Source organism: Lepisma saccharinum, chromosome 11 (assembly GCF_977018435.1).
Source record: "Lepisma saccharinum chromosome 11, izLepSacc3.1, whole genome shotgun sequence".
NCBI classification, from domain to species: Eukaryota; Metazoa; Arthropoda; class Insecta; order Zygentoma; family Lepismatidae; genus Lepisma; species Lepisma saccharinum.
In genome coordinates, this window is record NC_139239.1 from 11,122,952 (window position 1) to 11,136,203 (window position 13,252).

The 13,252-nt window shown below is 37.0% G+C and overlaps 1 protein-coding gene across 1 annotated transcript; it reads left to right on the plus strand.

Moving 5' to 3' along the window:
- Positions 1–1,387: 1,387 nt before the first annotated feature.
- LOC145995137 (NADH-quinone oxidoreductase subunit B 2-like) lies at positions 1,388–10,761 on the plus strand. Its single transcript, XM_083131678.1, has 6 exons — positions 1,388–1,634; positions 3,697–3,819; positions 5,119–5,219; positions 8,335–8,526; positions 8,720–8,843; positions 10,635–10,761. The coding sequence occupies exons 1-6, from the start codon at positions 1,625–1,627 to the stop codon at positions 10,730–10,732; spliced, it is 648 nt and encodes a 215-aa protein (XP_082987804.1). The 5' UTR covers positions 1,388–1,624; the 3' UTR covers positions 10,733–10,761.
- The last annotated feature ends 2,491 nt before the right edge of the window (positions 10,762–13,252 follow it).

Sequence of the window (13,252 nt, forward strand, 5' to 3'; positions counted from 1 at the left end):
TTACGTTTGGGCCCCCCCAAATTTATCAACCTAGCTACGTCCCTGAAACAACTAGAGATATAGTGTAGTGGTGAGTAGAAAATTGTTGGCTGACAGGGAATGGTTTATATATATAGTATATAAAGCACACACACATTACATATATGTAGGCCTATGTGGTATATATATATATATATATATATATATATATATACAGGGTGACTGGTAATTAGATGTATTCCCTGAAAGGGGTTAAAGTAGAGACAATTTGCAATAAATTTGACCATATGATACCCCGTCCGAAAATTAGTAGTTTTCGAGATAATCGAGTTTCTATTGTTTTTTCTAAAAATGATAATTTTCTACATAAAAAGATGAATTGAGAAAAAACTGATAATTGTAGGGAACTTATTTAAGCGTTTCCTGATAGCTAACAAACAAGTGGTTCGTTTAAAAAAAAAGTTTTTTCCAAATAACAATCACATGTAAGTACCGGGTGGGTCTAAACTTACAAGTGATGATAAAAAAATGCACTCTTAGTTTACTTGGCAACGTATTAATAACAAAAATGGTATGACACGAACCGTACAAATTACTTAAATTACTTCCTTGAGTCATCAGCTATCCAACAAGGTACAAATGTTGCTAACATTTACATTTGTGTACAAGAAATAATACTTCATTCATCTTCATGTGTATGGAATCAATGAACAATACAATTAAATATATATATATATATATATATATATATATATATATATATATATATATATATAGTTTGCTAGTTTTTAATGGTTGGATAGAAAAATATCTTAGGTCCCCCCCCAAAACAACTAATTAACCTAGCAATGTCCCTGACTGTGTGTAACCAGTTAGGCTTATATGTGAAAAAATAAGAAGAAGAAATATCACGTTAACAACTATGACACTATATTGTGTGGCTTTACGTATTTACTACTACGTAGTACTTATGTCATTGTGATGCAGTTTGTAAAGAGCGTCAATGTCATTTATTTCATGCCTACAGCATTGCATATATAGCTCCTTCCCACCCGGTAAAAAAAAATCCGGTGCCGACCTTGTTTCATCTTACTGCAACAAAAATTTTGGCCTTACCTCGTACAATTCACGGAGAAGCGCGTTCGTCGAGCGTGAATGGGTCGACAAACGCACTATTCAGTGGAGTCGCATGTAGAAGCGACATATTCTACTATGATATCTAACGTTATCGCATGAAACACACTATAACGGGGATCATAGTATGTTCCGGTGACAGGTGACGGTGAGGACACGACCTGAGTGTAAACAAACAACCTCGGGCGTGGCAGTCTTGGATAATTGCTGACGCGGAATGATACATCGATTCGAGATGAGATAGTTTGTTTACAAAGAGTTGGGGAGACGGGAAGAGTCCTAACAAGCCATTTTACTTCAAGCTCTGCTGCGTGTGTGGCTCTTCTTTGCGACGGAAACCTTATGAAGTCGTAAATCAAACATCTGAAAAGAATTGTGCGCTTTATACTGCACAAGGAAAAAATAAATACTTCATGGAATCACCTTCTGGTTTACTTGAGTTAGCAACTCTGTATTAGAACTTCAGCTGCGAAATAGGTATATTGTTGGACTTCATCACAAACTGAGAAGAATGATACCACGTAAGTATTATTATGTGAGTATATATTATTGTTATCTTTTCTAGTGTACATTTCCCTCAATTTACATAAACGTTATCATCGATTGGTTTCTACGTTTATCTGTTATTTCTTCCTATCACTTGGTTAATACTCTCTTTATCGCAATACAATAAATGTAAATACTGTATGTATAAAACTACTTTCTAACACCGAATTTCAGAAGAGGAATATGTATGTATTGTTGAATGCTGTGACAATAAGCATGAACTCTACAGTGAGATGTGAATAGGTGTTCGAATTGAACAAAATATCGGGGAGGCTTTAAAGTTTACTCTTTTTTCACATTTGGAATTAAATGCAACCTTTCGGACCGGAGTAACACTGCAAGCTGCACTGCAGGCATCATTCGGACTAGGCCGTTTTCTCGGTAGTATACATTGTCTCGCCCCGGTCTCTTGGGTTATACTCTCTGGATGGGACCCGTGTTACTTGTCGCTCGTCACTTCGGTTTCAAAATGCTGTGTCACGTGTCGCTTTCTCTTCGGTCTTAAAGCTCCCTAAGTCCCTTCCAACCTTTCCTGTGTACTCAAAAATTATTTTTTAAAGCCTACTTTAAGCTTAGAGGGCAATCGGGAATAGAACTACAATTAGGTGAGCTCTCAACCACAGAAATGTCTCAAGAACACATCTGTGGCGGAGTAATCGGCACCAGAGGTGCCCACGGGGGGATTAAGGCGCAGGTTGCGCCATATTTTTCCAAAATATATGTAAAACTTTTACACCTTATATGCACCATATTTAATCCATTAGATGAAAAAAAGAAAGTGTTTAAGGATATTATCGAATGGGTGGGGGGGGGGGAGAAATATCCAACTCCACCAGAAAGTATTGACACCCCATTAAATTAATATTCTTGAAAGCCTGCAAAGAAATGGATGTAACAATTTTCTTGCTCAATTCGCTCGCAATGATCTGCTGCGTGGATGCGTGTTTGGCACATTACTGAATTGAATGTGAAATTTTACACTACAGCTGCATTACAAGACATAAGCGATGTTCTCGATATCCATTACTTCTTAACGCTTAGTGTTAGTATGCTGCTTAATTTAAAGCAGATGCATCATTTGAAACAAAAATATATCGAATCCACAGTAAAATTTTACTTTAACGAGTTAAATTTACACTGAATATAAGTTATGAGTTAATAAAATATATTTACCCCAAGAAAACGTGGGTTGGTTGGGGAGGGTTCTTTGAAAGAAAAACTGTGTTATGTTATTGCCCTGAGCTTAAGAGCTAGGGTTCTGTAATGTCTCGCGAAACAATCATTGAATCGGTGATGTGGCTGGAGCATGTTACTGTATTTGGTTTGCCAAGGTTGAATTTTCTATCTTTATCTTAAGTTGTGTAACAATTTGTGTTAAATACTCAAATTGTGAGTTTTATAAACCCACTCACAAACACTATTTATATGCATATTTACATAATTTAATTTACTACTTTTAATCAATCAATGTGCGAGCTTTAAGTTTTTTTTGAAAATCAAACAATTAAAAAATATGGACAGTTTAACATGGTATTTCATTCAAATAAACATAATTTATTAAGAATTCAACAAAAATATTTTGGGGGGATTGTGATGAACGATATTAGGGGCGGCCTTGAGTGATGGACCCCCCTGTTTATGGAGGAGGGGCAGATCAAGTGTAGTGCTCAGTAAAGCTGAGGAAAAAGGTTACTTTCGGTAGACACGCTGTAGTAATTAAATACTTTGTGTGGATTACGATATGTTTTGAGGACACCAATGATATGATTTGGGGAGACACATATGATATGATTTGGGGGGACGCATTACGTGATATTGGGGGGATTGCGCCATTGGCCTTGAAGGAGGGGGGATGGGCACCCCTGATCAGCACTGCGTACTGCGATGGCAGGGCTCTTGGGTTCGAATCCCGACCTGGGCGTGGGTGTTATTTGCGAATGTCCCTTCATCAGTTTCATCATTTCATCACTCATCCTCATCGTCGCATTTAGATAGATACAAGTAGTCAATGATAATATTCAATTTTAACTTTTTCAGTGAAACTCACTCTAACTCATGGTCATTTTATTACGTCACGTGTTTCATCTCTGTTGCGAGTTGGAGGAATAAACTTAGTAAATTTGAGGAAAACTACTTCAATTACTCAACCAGACACAAAAGGTAAGTCAATTTCAATAGACCTTAGACTAATTTAATTTATCTCTTTCACCTTCAATAAAGTTAATCTTAAAAAGAGACCATCTACTATGTAATAATGAAGTTTTCTGTAACCATATATTTATGTAGACAGGACAAAGTAATGACGAAATAGCAGAATATAATTTTCAGTTTATATTTCATTTAGGATAAAAGGTTTAGCTTTTTTTTAATGCTATAAAGATGTCAGAAAGTGTAACAAAAAGTTATCCAAATTTATTGAAATCTATACCCTGGCTAGGAAAAATTATAATTAGACTAACAATGTGTATACATTTCAGAAATTCAATTTCTGTCCGTGTTTTGTTTACAATAAATATAATCTGATTACCCTAATATGCCATCCGTACATCGTTATGCAAATAAACATTAATATGAGCAACTTGTTTGCCATCCTGAAAGTAATAGGAAGACTTCTTACGCAAACTCATTTTTTTAATACTCTTGTTTGTTGTGTTACAAGGGCCGACCCTAGGTGGGTACAGGGCCTGGGGACATGCAATATAGGCTGGGGCCTAAAATCCAAAATATTTAGACGTCTGAAAAACTCGGAGATTTTTATTCCTTAGTGTGAAATACAGGTGTCATAATCACAATACTATTAATAAACAATTAATCGTAATATTATCTAAGGGCAATAAACGGAAAATGTGAAAGGTAAAATCCAAGAATTATGGGATGGCAATAAAAGTTTCTTTTCATTTCAAATGTTCCACTGATGCGACGTTCATTATATTTAATTACAAAACTGATTGTGTTCAAAATCAAACTATCATCTTACGTATCAAAGTGCCAATTCTTAATCATATCCAATACCATTCACTATCATAATTCTCTTCTCATTGAATCTTGACGCTGCAGTGAATTATATTGTTTCACAGGAAATAATATTTTCACTTCATGATTTCATTTTATAATTAAATGAATAGTGCATATTAACTATTTTTGATCGAAATAATTGAATGCGATTTTTATGGAGTTCTTTGTTTAGAATGTTATGTCTTTGGATATTTGCTTTTTGGGTTTGGAATGTCAAAACAGTCCACGAAGCCAGGAAAAATCAGATTAGTTGCTTATTTGGAAGCACCAGCTTGTTTCAAATTCGAAAAAGAAAAAAATATACAAACAATTATTTCTATCTGGCACGGGGCCTCGAACGAATGCCCGAGTTGCCTCTCCCTAGGGTCGGCTCTGAGTGTCACAAGCATAGTTGATACAATGTTTATATTGACATTTTTTGTATCAATTTACATGGCTTTACAGCTGTTATCCATAGGAAGGCTTACTCCCCATTTGAAACTCCTGCTAACTGGGCAGAGTATGCTGTAGTTAGGCTGGATGATTTATTGAACTGGGGAAGAAAGGTAACAATCCAGCTTAATATTTTATAATATTTTTTTTTGTAATTTTGATGTTAAATGTGTTATTTGATTTTAAGCCCTTGTGATTCAAGGTACATATTTGTTTGCTTTTGATGTGCATTTTTGTCTTCTGCTCTGTGGAAGAGTGCATACCCTAGTAGTTGTTTTGAAGTCAGAGGATGGCATAGAGTCATTTAATAAGATTACCATTAGGACTCGCTCCGTCGTTGAACTATCACCAATTTTCTACTTAATTTTTGCTCAGCTTTTCAGTGTAGTAAATGACCAGAAGGATAGATGTGTATTTCTGTTACTTTTATCTCAAGCTTTCTGAAAGAAAGAACATGTGATCAGAGGCCCAACCACGAATTTTAGTCTGGGGGAGCTGCAAGTACCAGCATAAACGTACCAACAACAATAATAATAATAACAACAACAATAATAATGACATTATTACTATTATTATTACTACTAGTGGTGGTAGTAGTAATAGTAATATCAAAGACGTTATTATGTTATTATCTTCATAAATTACGGAAGTAGGGGGTAGAATTCGGTGCTAAGGCATTTTTTTGGAACAAACAATTTGAAATATTTTTTCAACACGTTCAATTTCACATTAGCTAATAATATAAAACAAGCACACAAACTGTATTTTTGAATAGCAGAAAATGAATGATAAATGCATTATGGGTACTAAAAACCTCTCAAATTGGCACCAAAAATGATGAAAATATGCACTTAATAAGGCACTATAAACTAAGAAAGGCACTAGAATAGGCACGGAAAAGGCATCAAGGCATATGATGAAATTGGTGAATGGAGACTCGCAAAGAACGCTCATGCCCAGGCCGGGATTCGAACCGGGAACCCCTGACGTCGTTGGCGTCGTTTTGTCCAAGTATGAGTCACAAACAGGTTGTCCAGTTTGCTTACCCTGATTAAACGACATTTGTTATTTCCAAAGATATGACCCACTTTAAACTGTAGGTCCAGTCCCAATTAGCCTTACTGTGCATAAAGTAGGCTTTAAACACCAACTCAATCAATCAGTCAATCAATTAATTAAAGATCTCACATCCCTTGAGACCCTCAAATCTTGGGAATACCATATTTCTGTCACTTCAACACAAACAAAATCATACCTTCTTCAATGTAGGGAAAGCCTAAGGTGCGTAAAAATATCTGAAGTAAACAAAAATGGTAGAATACCTTAGTTCTGTTTAGGCGCACGATTAAGCAAAACAGGGGCTAACCCTGAAAATAGGTATTTCTAGGCATTATAAAAATGCATTTTCGGACTACAAACACCATGAAACGAACTTTAAATATTAAAGCCTGTGTTTTACTACAAAGGAAGCAAAAAGGTAAATAGTCAAATATCCGCAACCTACACATTATATATATATATATATATATATATATATATATATATATATATATACATACATACATACATATACATACACACACACACACACACACACACACACACACACACGAGGCACAAGTAAGTTTCACGACGGACGGGGTGATCCCCTTGTGGCGTCATTCCAAGGACTGATCCTTGGTCTCAGGATCATATATATGTAGCCACGTTTCATCCTCAGTCACTAATCTGTCCAATAAATTCTCTTCACCAGCACGAAACCGAGCCAAAATGGTCTCCGATGACTTCACTCTCCGCAGTTTCTGATCACTGTTCAAGCATTTCAGAACCCGGCAGAAAGTTTCTTCATGTCTAGTACATCATGTCTGATGAATCCTACACGGTCTCGAGAGATGTTCATTATCTCTGCAATCTTCTTGGCTGATATTCGCCGATCCATAAGAATCATGCACAGCATCACATGTTGCCGTATCCGTCACTGATGAAGGGCGACCACTGCGGACCTCGTCTTCGACGCTGAAATGTCCAGTCGTGAATCGAGCTCTCCAGGATTTTATGGTGCTGTATGAAGGACACTTATCTCCCAGTGTTTGTGACATCTCACCTTGAATGTCCTTCGCAGACTTTTCTTGGAGGATCAGAAACTTGATCACACCTTGCCTCATGCTTGCCTCCGCCATGACTACTTCAAACCCGAAAAATAGAAAGAAGCTATTACGGGAGGAATATTATTTTTGCACCATCACATACTCATATTACACACTTTCAAATTAGATATGAATCGCTAATGGGAAACGATGGGAAGAGACCAAAGCCAGGAACTTGTCAGCACCCCCCTCGTACACAGTAATCCCCCAAGTTACGTAAGTAATGCGTTCCGTAAATCTTTACATAACTTGAATTTTAAGTAAGTCGCGTATTACGTAAGCTATGTTACTGTATGTATGTGTGTGTGTGTGTGTGTGTGTGTGTGTGTGCGCGCGCGCGCGCGCAATAGTACGATACATTCCTGTGACTTCAAGTCGTATTATTTAAGAAATGGGAAAGTACTTCTTGCAATCTAACAAATTACTAGAAATATATATTTTATTTCTCCCAGTAAGTTTTGCAGGCTGGCCAGGCTTTTGCGTCTGGATTCACAGCCAGTATAATTCTCTGTGGGGCTCGTGTTGTGTCGTACCTATATGTTTGTGATTCCCACACCATCCATGTCATCACCATTCATCCTGATCTTCGCGATTAGCCAAAAGTGTCAGTATAGCGAAGTTAATTAAACTACCTAAATCAACAAATCCATTAATGAAAGTCATATTTTAGAATTCATGTTTGTAGGATAAGTTTAGTAATAAATCATTTTATGCAGATCATTAATCACATTACTTACTTTTGACTGAAAGCACAAGTTGAGTCACTTAAGAACTTGTTAAAAATGTCTCGCATTTTATTTCCCCATTTTAAACGGGGAGAATATGTTAAAACTAGAGTATATTCTTAATTAAGTTATTTTGAATGACTGTAATCGAAACTTATTATCTATAGTCCATCCGTATTTCAATTTGACTATTAAAAGAAAGTCAAATTAATTACAGTCATATCGATGCATTTTACATTCAAAATCAGGTAGAAATAGAAATAGAAATATTTCAATTCTCCTATATATATTTTTTAAAATTAAATTGGTCCATAATATGTGTGTATTATAACTATATATTCGTGCCTTTTCCACAGGGTTCATTATGGCCCATGTTGTTTGGCCTGGCCTGCTGTGCAGTTGAAATGATGCACATTGCGGCCCCACGATATGATATGGACAGGTTTGGTGTCTTGTTTCGAGCCTCACCCAGGCAGATTGATTGCCTTATTGTTGCTGGTACGGTTACTAACAAAATGGCGCCAGCACTCAGGAAGATTTATGATCAGGTATTTTTGTTTTCTTCTATTGTTGTCTTCAGGCATTAATTAATAGCATTTATATTTCAATAAAGGATATTAAAATATATAAAAAAAATAAGTAGTCTATGCCTGTGGACGGGTCCGAATGGTTTTCATAATATGCAGAATTTGAGATCATGTCCTTATATTTTGGTCTATTTATTTATTGCTTGTTTTCAAGATGCCTGAACCACGGTGGGTGATATCTATGGGAAGCTGTGCAAATGGAGGTGGCTACTATCACCATTCTTATTCTGTGGTCAGAGGCTGTGACAGGATAATACCTGTGGATATTTATGTACCTGGTAAGTTGTAGATGAATGTATCTTACACATATTGTAATGAAAGTTTTACTTTAATTAAACATTATTGTTTTCTCATAGTCCGTGTTCTTAATTTCGTTTTTTGTCATTCACTTACATACACGTCAAATTAATTTAGATAATTTACATCAACATTCACTCACTAGCGTGCGCAGAATTTTTTCAGGGGAGGCTGGACTTGTAAAGGTGGATAGCTGCATTCTAGGAACGGGGATAGACTATTCTTAACATTCGTTTTAAAAGTTGTTCAAAGTAAAAAATGATAATCGGGGGCCATTTTAAGGAGAGTTTACATGTACTAACTCTGCTTTTTCCGAGTTCTTACTGCTTACACCAGATCCCCCCTCCGAACGCAAGTACATTCACTCGATCACATATTCACACGCTACATGCTGCAAAATATATTATTACCTCTTATTAAGAAACCAAAGGAAGCATGAAAAGCTTTTAACCTCTGATACTCCTTTGATCTTTGCAAGCAAACCAGAAACCAAATAAGCCTCAATCTAATATCTGGGAATACACAACTAGAGCCTAAAAAAAATTCAAAATTTCTGGGTATCATTCTGGATGAACACCTTAGCTATACAGAACACATAAACACGTTACAATCAAAATTAAGTAGTGTGTGCTATGCCCTTCGAGAAATGGTAGACATCTCAAGCACCCAAACTGTAAAGTGCCTTTATATGGCAAACTTTGATGCTTTACTAAGATACGGTATTATGGTTTGGGGTAACAAGGGCCACTCCAATGTCCTTTTTATGCTTCAAAAAAGAGCTATAAGAATCATAGCTGGAGTAAAGAAAACTTATTCATGTAGAACTCTTTTCCGTAAACTTAATGTGTTAACTCTCCCCTGCATATACATTTATGAATGCTTAATTTATGTTAAGCAAAATATTTCCAACTTTGCCACAAATGAGGAAATACATGGCCTAAACACAAGAAATAAAGACATACTTCACATAAAACAATGCCGCCTTAACTTATGTAAGAAAAGGTCCCTCAAACTCTTCCATAGATCTCTACAATAAACTACCACAAGATGTGAGGAAAGAACAAAAATTGATGATATTCAAGCACAAGATATAATCAATGCTTCTGAAGCATGTTTTTTATTCTATAGCTGAATACATGGAAGCGACTTTTACATAAGACAAATGTACATAACGTAGTATAATCACATATTATTCTTGTAAAATTAAATGTCAAATGAAAGTGGATAATTAGTATCACCTAGAAGTAGGCTGCAATATTCTATATCTTCTCATGTTATATTTTTTTGTGATTTTGATATAATACCAGAGTAAGACCCAATTTTTTCTACAATTTTTGGCTATATATTTTGTATTTGTAAAATCTATTAATGTAATATTGTATTGTAATGTAAGTATTGACATGTCCTATATTACCATGTACTGTGATTTGTACACACCGGTAGTCCTTGGATGCAAATAAACTATACTAAATTAAACTAATTAATTACAACTACTAATTATCATGCGACTTTGGTACTTTACTAACAGGGTCATTATACAAACTATTGTTCATCTCTCAAGAGTGAAAATCTGTAATTTAAACATTTCTTAATAATTTGTTGGTTGTTCAGTTTCACTAACAATAGCTTTTCAAAATTATCTCTCCATCCACTCCTGTCAACGTCCAATAAGAAACTATTTAGTTATCATGAGATTAGATAAAATTATTTGTTCTAAGTTAATATTGTTCCTAGGTTCAGCTTAAACTGACAAATTCTTCTTGTGTTTCAAGGGTGCCCGCCAACAGCTGAAGCGCTTATGTATGGAATTCTACAACTTCAGAGAAAAGTGAAAAGAATGAAAACTTTGCAGATGTGGTACAGAAAATAACTTATTTCTTCCTTATTAATGTAAGTGCGATTATTTTGTATGAAACAGTGTACATAAATTTTAAAATTATTGTAAAAATAATGAAAAAGCTGTAAAAATAAAGTTAAAAATTAAGATAACAGGGGATATTATGCTGTATCTTCTCAATTGCTTTATATCACCCTTTTTGTTAATCAATGTAAATATATGAGTAATGGTCATAAGAATTTAAAGACCTTTCGTTTTCATCATTGTGAGAATTCCTTTTAAGACACTACATCATCAAACTAGTTTTGCCATATGATACACTGCGTTATTCACTCACCCATTATCGATAGTAATAGCCCGTGACTCGACAGCCCTTGAAGGGCCTAGGATGATCTCCCGACTGCCAGTCTCCCTCCCACGATCCTATAGCTCGACCACAAGGAAAAAAACCTTCCGTCCAAAGCGTTCGCGCAACTTCCCTGCCGTTATCGGTGTTCGGGGCAGTGTTGCCAGGTCAGATTTGAAAAATTCGGGAGATTGTTCCTTGGAAACCAGAAGTTCTGCTACAAAATCCGATGATCTAATAGAAGAGGATGAACGACGTTCCTGGGGGGGAAGGGCGGCATAGTTGTGCGCACTGGGGGGGGGGCAAGGGGGAGTGGCGCGCATTGTTTACGGTGTAAACGTCACAGATACTTTTGTAACAATGGTGCTAAACCCAGCACCCTGTGTTTGGCGAAAATATACCGAAGATCTCCATTTCAGGAGTGGACATGTTTCAAACAAAAGAAAGTAAACCGCCCGAAGGAACCGACCAACATCTTTCATCTCTTCCGCATTTTCCAGTTAGAGGGTGCGTGGAAAACACCCTCAAATTTGCCCTTTCTCAGCATCGACACAAGGGGTTGGGATGCCTCTATTATCGCGAGGAATTTTTATGACAGGAAATGGTAGAAAGTTGTGTTCACAGATGAAGCTAACGTGCCGCCTTTCGTTGTCAGCGATTTTCCACAATCTTTCAAGTCGAATGCTAACAATAACAAATCAATTTGCCTTCTGATGGTGTTCGTGTGCAGCTATTGATAGGGGTGGGCACGCGTCCTGCACCATAATGAAAAAATGCATTACGTGTGTGAAATATATTTGGTGAATTAGACAGCATGTCTTCCTCAATAATTCAAGATAGCAACGCTTATGCTAGGGTGCCACCCATCCTCCCCATCTGCTAGAAATACACACCCACACCCACAAACACATACATGTATAACATAATTTGCCCACGCTACGAAGTCAGTGTTTCTACCTCGTAAGGCAAGGACGTTTCACTGTGTTTGTGTCACTTCATCCATTTCATCAGTTTTTCATTCATCCATATTGTCGTACTTACCCGTAGAGGCACAAAAGCGACGTAAAATAACTAAAATAGAAATAGAGTTTAGGGTGGGACAAAATACAGCCATCTAAAAATAGTAATGTAGTAAAAGTAATAAAATAATGTCCTAGCACAATTGAGTAGCGTTTGACATAATTTCACAGTTCAAACAGCACTTTTCAGGGCTGAGTGGAGTTCCACTCCACATCTCCCCTCCATGTTCAAGTAAAGATGAGCAGGAAACGTGTTTTTGAGCTGGCCGTCGGAGGTGCCATAGCAATAGTTTATTATAGAATCCTACCGAGAAATCAATAGGTCTGGCAACACTGACGTTGGCGACTCTGAAGGCATCTTCCTCCTGTCTTTTTCCCCCACCCGCCAGCGCGATGGGGTCTGCGCAGGTTTCTTTCCTTGTGGTTCCACTATACCTAGAGGTGTGGAGATCTTCAACCGGTAATGGGGTGACGTGGAGTCAGCACGTCAAACCCCCAGCCGTTATGGGAGATTTTCGAGACCGGATTACGCTACTCGCACTCATAGCTCCCCAATTTCCTCACGATAGTGCGTTGCCACCGATCCTATACACAGCCCGAGAACTCAGAGACTGAACCCAGGTGGACTTGAACCCAAGCCGTCCCGCAGTCGGAGTCCAAAGACCGCACGGCCACGGAGGAGGACTCCATTATCGATAGTGGCGTGACAAATATATCATTGTTGGACTTCATATTTTGCTGTCTTCTGTGCAGAAGGGCAAAAACAATTAGAGAATGTCTTAATAAATGATATAGAAGTATAGATGATACTGATGGTGAATAATTACAGATTTGTTGCGAATTAGAGTCTTCCCCATAGGCGTAACTTGGTAGGGACAAAGGGGTACGTGTCCCATCCTAAAGTTGTAATGAGTAGGTTTTATAATTTCGCAAATTTAACAGTTATTTAGCAAAATTGTCCTGGATGCTATTTTTATGGGATAGAAAACTTTTTTGATTCTGTCTCCCCCTCCCCCCCCCAAAGTTAGGTTCCAGGTTACGCTCATGGTGTCACTGATGGCATAGTGGTAACCTCGTCGCCTTGTAATCAAGGGGGTTCAGCTTTGATAGCAGTGGAGATCTGTCTGTGCATAAAATGGACATAATCAAACTAAAAATTGTTGAGAATAAAGAATTTATTGCTTAAAT